General features: G+C 37.0%; 1 protein-coding gene across 1 annotated transcript; it reads right to left on the reverse strand.

Moving 5' to 3' along the window:
* Window positions 1-5,213: 5,213 nt before the first annotated feature.
* LOC110107486 (dirigent protein 22-like) lies at window positions 5,214-6,005 on the reverse strand. The gene has a single exon (XM_020837759.2). It carries the CDS (start codon window positions 5,917-5,919, stop codon window positions 5,383-5,385), a length of 537 nt encoding a protein of 178 aa, XP_020693418.1. The 5' UTR covers window positions 5,920-6,005; the 3' UTR covers window positions 5,214-5,382.
* Between the last annotated feature and the right edge of the window lie 526 nt (window positions 6,006-6,531).

Genomic DNA, 6,531 nt, shown 5'->3' on the forward strand with positions numbered 1-6,531 from the left:
TTTTATTATGTAAGTTATTAATTCAAATAGTACATCGATCGATGACAATCAAAACAATTTTTGGAGACATTTCATTGATTAATTTTAATTATTTTTTATGTAAAAAATAAATCTAGATATCCTGAAATATTCTCTTCTCAAATAAAAAGTTATCAGCTTTTTTTTGGAACGGGGTATCCACTCTCTGTCACCTTCGAAAAAGTGCATGGCAGCGTGACTAATCCTCAGCTGGCCTAGAGGAGGCACTCACCCCAAAAATCTCCTAACTTGCACTTAATTGACCACACTTAAGAGAGGCTACAACTCAAGCGAAATCGAGCATTAATTGGAGAGTTCCCAACCGTACTTGACAACCAACTAAACTAAGCAGGTGTGAGTAGTTAGCAGCTTTTCATAGCATTGTGGATCTATAAGCAGCTGTGGGCAGTTAGCAGCTTTTCACAGTATTGTGGAGTCTAATGCCACATTGCACTAAAAATAAAGTATTAAACAATACCGACAACCTAACGTGGACCACATTAGGTAATAAAGACAAATTAAAGGCCCAGTTCTGAATATAGAATATTAAAAAAAATTGTTGATTAGAAATTACTTAAAATAATTTTAATTTTAAATATTTCAAAAATTCTTAAATATGACAATTGTATTTTATTACCATTAAATTATTAAATTTTCTTATCCACTATAATTTTTTTTGGCCTAAAACTAATCAATGGATAGCGATTGCTTGAAACTATGTAAAAAATAAAAAAGTTATGTAATTTTATAAAGGAGAAGCTTAAGCAAGCGCATGTGACGTGTAAGTTTTTATTTTCCATATAAACATCTAAAATTTGAGTCTTAGAATTACAGAAGTAATTTTTATATAAATTAAAGGATACAATCATATAACTATATTAACGGTGTAAATTAGCAGAGCTGGTTCGAATTTGACTCAACTAATGAGCTCACGAGTCTTGTTTATTGAACCACAAGCTCGAGCTCGGGCTCAAACTCTAATCTGACCTCAAATATTAAGGTTTTGTTTAGGATGACCTTTTTAATGATTTTTAAAGCTATTATAGAAAATATTTTTTTTTAACTGTTCTAAAAAGTAAATTCTTCATCCAAAATTTGTTTACAAAAAAAATTATAATTTTATTCTCATAAACAAAAAAGTAATAAAGTTGTCGCAAATGAAGCTTAAATGAGCTAAATATATAATTAATGATATTTTACTTAGTTCAAGGCCTCGAGGGGAGGCCCGCGTTAATGTCTAGGGAGCAGTCGAGCCTCGTAATTTCTCAAAATATTATAGTTTTGCAATTCGAACAATTTGAAATGATGTGATGCATTTTTTCGGACATCTGGAGCTTTGACGTCCGAAAATAATAGGACAACTAATATATAATTGAAAATTTATCTTGATCTGGCATCAATATCGAGGTAAAATTAAGTTGGAAACTTACAAAATAAATCTGGGATGATCTAAACTCTGATTTCAGCAAACTTACAGTCGAACTGAATGTTTCAAAAATAAGAACCCAACGACACCAAGATCAACTCAATCCGAGCCCAAATGAGTCCAAATCGAAGACCCGAAAGGCATTTGAAAAGTTCTAAGCATGAATTGGATGACCAAAAGATTTCCAAACGTGATATGCTTATAACTGAATCGAGCGATTTGGCAAGACGAATCCAATGAGACCAATATCATCAAATTATGATATCATTATGATATTGAAATCCTCAATAAATGGTCCACGATCAAGGGAATCAGCATCGATCGTCCATTCAATCCACTCCCAACTTACCCTTGATCTTCATTCTATTTACTAGTCATGCTACTCTTAAAAAACTATAAATAGACCCCTCATTCCTCATAAAAGGGGACCCAAGTAAGGAAGATAGAGAAACTAGAGTTATCTTATCACCAGACTCCTCGACCATTGCCGGACTTTCGCCCGGCTACCAATTGTCATAGGACTTCCACTCGTCTGCCAACTAGCGCCGGACTTCAGCCCGGCCACCGATTGACACCAAACTTATGCCTGGTCGTCAACTGATGTCAGATTTTCGCCCAACCACCAAATGTCAATAGATTTTAATTCGATCTCTCATTGCCACTAAATTTCAACCTAACGGGTTGATTGTGGTAATCTGATCATCCTCATAGGACGGATCAATTAGTTGTAATCTATTGAAACACTAATGGAATCATTTTAACTAAGCGTGGCCCCGTCATTTTTCCCTTATCCATTATTTTCCACGTAAAAAAATTATGTTTTATGTTTGTATGTTGGATATCCGTACAATGTTAAAATAAAAAATTATAACTCTATCGTCGCATATATTTTAGCCCACAATAATAATCATATTCTCAAAAATAAAAAAAAGTAATAAAACTATCACAAATAAAGCTTAAATGAGTTCAAAGTTGAGTTTTGTTGCACCCTGGAATATTTGCGACGATAAAGAAATATAAAATTTAATGTCTTAGCTTTGTACGAAGATCCAACACACAATTAAATAAAAGAGAGGGTGTAGCGTTCATAAGAGATACCATAGTTTTTATATGAAACCCCCTGAAAAGGAGGAAAAAACCATAAGGCCTGGCCCCATTTGAATGAATCCACTAATATTTACAGTCGATTACAAATGAGGCCCTTCCTTGGGGGGAAGGCCTTAGGTTGATGTAGCAAATATATATCATATTACATGGCGGGAATTGGAATTTTTAGTATTGAAAAGTTCATTTAGTCGGTAGAATCATAGTCAGTGGGCAACGAAGGTTTGAAACAGTAGTCTGGTGATGATGGTCGGAAGGATCGTTATCTAGCGAGGGAGGTCGGAAGGATTGTAGTCAGCGGGAGACAGTGGTAAAAAAGATTGTTGTCTGGCGAGGGAGGTTGGAAGGATCATAATCAGTGGGAGACAATGGTCAGAATGACCATCATCTAGTTAGGGAGGTCAGAAAGAACATAGTCGGCGAGAGACTGTGGTTAGAAAGACCAATTTCTGGTGATGGAGGTCGGAAAGACAGTAGTATGTGAAGGAGGTCAGAAGGACTGTAGTCGGTAGGAGATAGGAGTCAGAAAGATCGTTATCTGGCGATGGAGGTCGGAAGAACCGTAGTAAGCGACGGAGATTTGAAGGACCGTAGTCGCTAGGAGACAGTGTCAGAAAGACCGTAGTCATAAGACGGTGGTCCGACGCAAATTCGGGCGTTATTCGGTGGTCTAGTGGAACTCCAATTTCTATTGGTGGTCCGGTGGATGTTTGGCAGAACTTTGACGTCATGCAGTGGGCCGGCAAAATTCTGACGTCAAGTAGTAGTCCAGCAGAACTCTGGCATCAGACAGTGGTCTGGTAGAAGTCCGAAGTCTGGTGGTGGTCCCGACAGAAGTCCGACGTCAGGCGGTGGTCCAGCAGATGTCCAATGTCATGCTGTGGTCTGGCGGAAGTCTGGCATCAGGCGGTGGTCCTATTGAAAGTCTGACGTCAGGCGAGGGTCTGGCAAAACTCCTATATCAAGTGGTGGTCTGGCAGAACTTCGGTGTCGAGCGGTGGTTTGTTAGAACTCCGGTGTCGGGTGGTGGTCCGGCAGAACTCCAGCGTCAGGTTGTGTTCCAACGGAAGTCCGGATGGTGGTCGAGGAGGAGCGAGGTGGCAAGAGCGATCTCGGATCTATCTTTTGATTCCTTGCTTGGGGGTCCCATTTCTTTAGAAAGGGGGGCTCTATTTATAGATTTTCTAGAGTGGCATGACTTGTAAATAAATGGAAGATCATAAATAAGTTGGATTGGTTTGTATGGACGACCGATGTTGATCCCCTTGATCATAGACCATTTACTAGACATTTGAATGCCTTAATGATTTCATAATTCGGTGTTCTTGGGCTCGTTGGATTTGTCTCGTCGAGTCGCTCGATTCGACTATAAGCAAGTGACGTTTGGAAATCGTTTGGTAATCCAAAATATGGTTTGAACCTTCCTACACCACATCGAGTCCTTAATTTGAACTCATTTGGGCTCATATTGAGTCGATTATGGTGTCGTTTGTTTTGTAATTCCGATATGCTCAGCTTGACTGTAGTTTGCTGAAATCAGAGTTCGGATGGTTCCAATTTTAATTTTGGAAGTTTCAAACTTAATTTGCCTCGAGATTCGTGCCCGATCAGGATGAATTTTTTGATAATGTATGAAGTTTGATTACTCGTATACTTTGAGACTGTTTTACTGATGTTTAAACCAGCTTTTTGGCATAAATTTATTAAAAGTTGTTTTAAAAGTTAATAGAAAAGCTAAATCAAAAGTGATGCTTTCAGTCTTTTCAAAAATTAAAATAATAAAATATGTTACTTCCTTTATAAAAGCTGCTACCATTTCCTTTAAAAATGCTGGTGGCATTGCCTTAAAGCTTTCGTTACCATTATAAAAAATAAATAAATAAATAAAAAGAAAGAAATCTCTTCTTTACTCCTCTCCACTCGGCTTGTGACGACTTCTCCAGCAAGATGCCCCTTTCCAGCAAGTCATTATGATGGATGAGAAGTTCACGCTGGAGATCAATGCACATGCTCCAGCTAAGTGGAGGCCTGCCTTTTATTGGGAGAAATTATTATGCATGCAGGCAAATGAAGATGCGCCACATCATTCGATACACAGCATTAAACAGCACTGATACATAGCAAAATAGTAATATGACACGTCTTGATTCACCTCTGAATGGCGTCTGATGACTACACGTAATAATTTCTCTATTATTGGACCGGTCGAGCTCGAGTTAGATGTGACTGACTCGAGCTTGACTAGACTCTTTTACACCCATAAACTAGATCAGTTTCTTTCAAATCTTCTACCTAGCATTCATAATTTTAACACAATAACTATAATAAATTTGAGAATCTTGATGGCTTGAATTTTTATATTTGAACCTCACCAAAAAAAATTATTATAAAAATTTAATACAAGTAGATAATATATATATTTTTTTCTTTGATAAATTGTAATAAAAAAACAATATCAAATTTAAATTCCATGAAAAAAATCATTTTAACCAGAGGCAAATTAACCTCTTTTTTTAGGATGAGAATAAAGATTATAAAATACATAATTCTATATATGGAATTACAAAAACAAAAATTCTTAGAATTTAAACAAATGTATTTATTGATGATGGACAAAATATTCAAAATAATTATTCTTCTAAGAAAAAAAAATTGAAGATTCCCGTTCATGATAAATGGAAAGGCCAATAATTAATTTTTCACATTAAAATAAAATAAAAATAAAATCACTACTTTTGTTTGTTCTTCAGATTTAGGCGCTCGCCTCCAACTTAAATGTACTTATTTAATAAACTAGTGGGCCCACTCCGAACAGTTTAGAAGAACACAAATTATCAATAATGCATGACGTGGACATTATACTCAACGATGGCGTCACCGCTGGTGAGATTAAGCCAATGAGTCCGGGCTAGCGCGTAGCCTCTCGCGAAGCGGAAAAGCCCGCTGCCGCCGACGACCGGCATTTCCCGCACGGGGTGGAGCGGCTGGTTGCGGCCCAGGACGGTAAGTACGCTTCCGTTGTACTTCCCCGCCGTGAAGGCCAAGTTCATGGCCATGAGGAAGCCCAGCTCATCTTGTGCCGTCGCGGCGTACATGCCCTGAGCCCGACCCACGGGCTTGGAATTTGGGTCGGGACCCTCCGTGAGCGGGTCGTCCATTATAGTTACTATGCCGAAGAAAGACCTGGCAAGGGCGCCGGCTGGTTGGATGACCCGCATGGCGGTGGCGTTGCTGCCGCTGACGACGTCGTGGAAGAAGAAGTGGAGGTGGCTGAGTTTCTCTTTGAGCTTTCCTTTGTGGGGAGAGGAGGCGGCGGCAATGGAGGAAAGGAGGAGGAGGAGGAAGGGGAGGAGAAGGAGACGAGAAGCCATGGTTGCGAAGGGTAGAAGATGGATGGGTTTAAAGGTAAGGAGCTTAGATTTGCTTGGTGAGTGATGGTATATATTGAGAGGACTTCTGGTAATGAGCCCTAATGGAATAAAGAGACATTTATTAATGTGAATTTAATAGTTTTTTAATTTAATTGAAAATAAGTAAAATATAATAATTGATTCATTTTTTATGTTTTTTATTTCACAAAAATAAATTTGAAAGTGTTTTTTTTTTTTAATTTATTTTCTATAGTTTCTTATTGGTAACAAAAGATTCCAAATTTCACTATAATTTCAAATATTTAGTTTCATTTATGATAAAAAAATACATTCTTTGTATATCTTTTTATTGAGGGATTTAAATCTATATATTATTAAATTTTTATTTATTTATGTAAGGTAGAGGTAGAGGTAGATCTAAATGAAATTTGGTTGAAAAATATTATAAATAAATTTTATTAGATTTAAATGAGATTTTACTCTAAACATAACACAATGAAGGAAAAGATCCGCGTAGCCCCGCATAATGAAATTAAGGCTTGATGTTATTGTTGTTATTGTATATATTTAATATTTATCAAAAAACACGTATGAAAATATTTATTTTATTTT

Source organism: Dendrobium catenatum, unplaced genomic scaffold (genome assembly GCF_001605985.2).
Source record: "Dendrobium catenatum unplaced genomic scaffold, ASM160598v2 fragScaff_scaffold_1105, whole genome shotgun sequence".
Lineage (NCBI taxonomy): Eukaryota > Viridiplantae > Streptophyta > Magnoliopsida > Asparagales > Orchidaceae > Dendrobium > Dendrobium catenatum.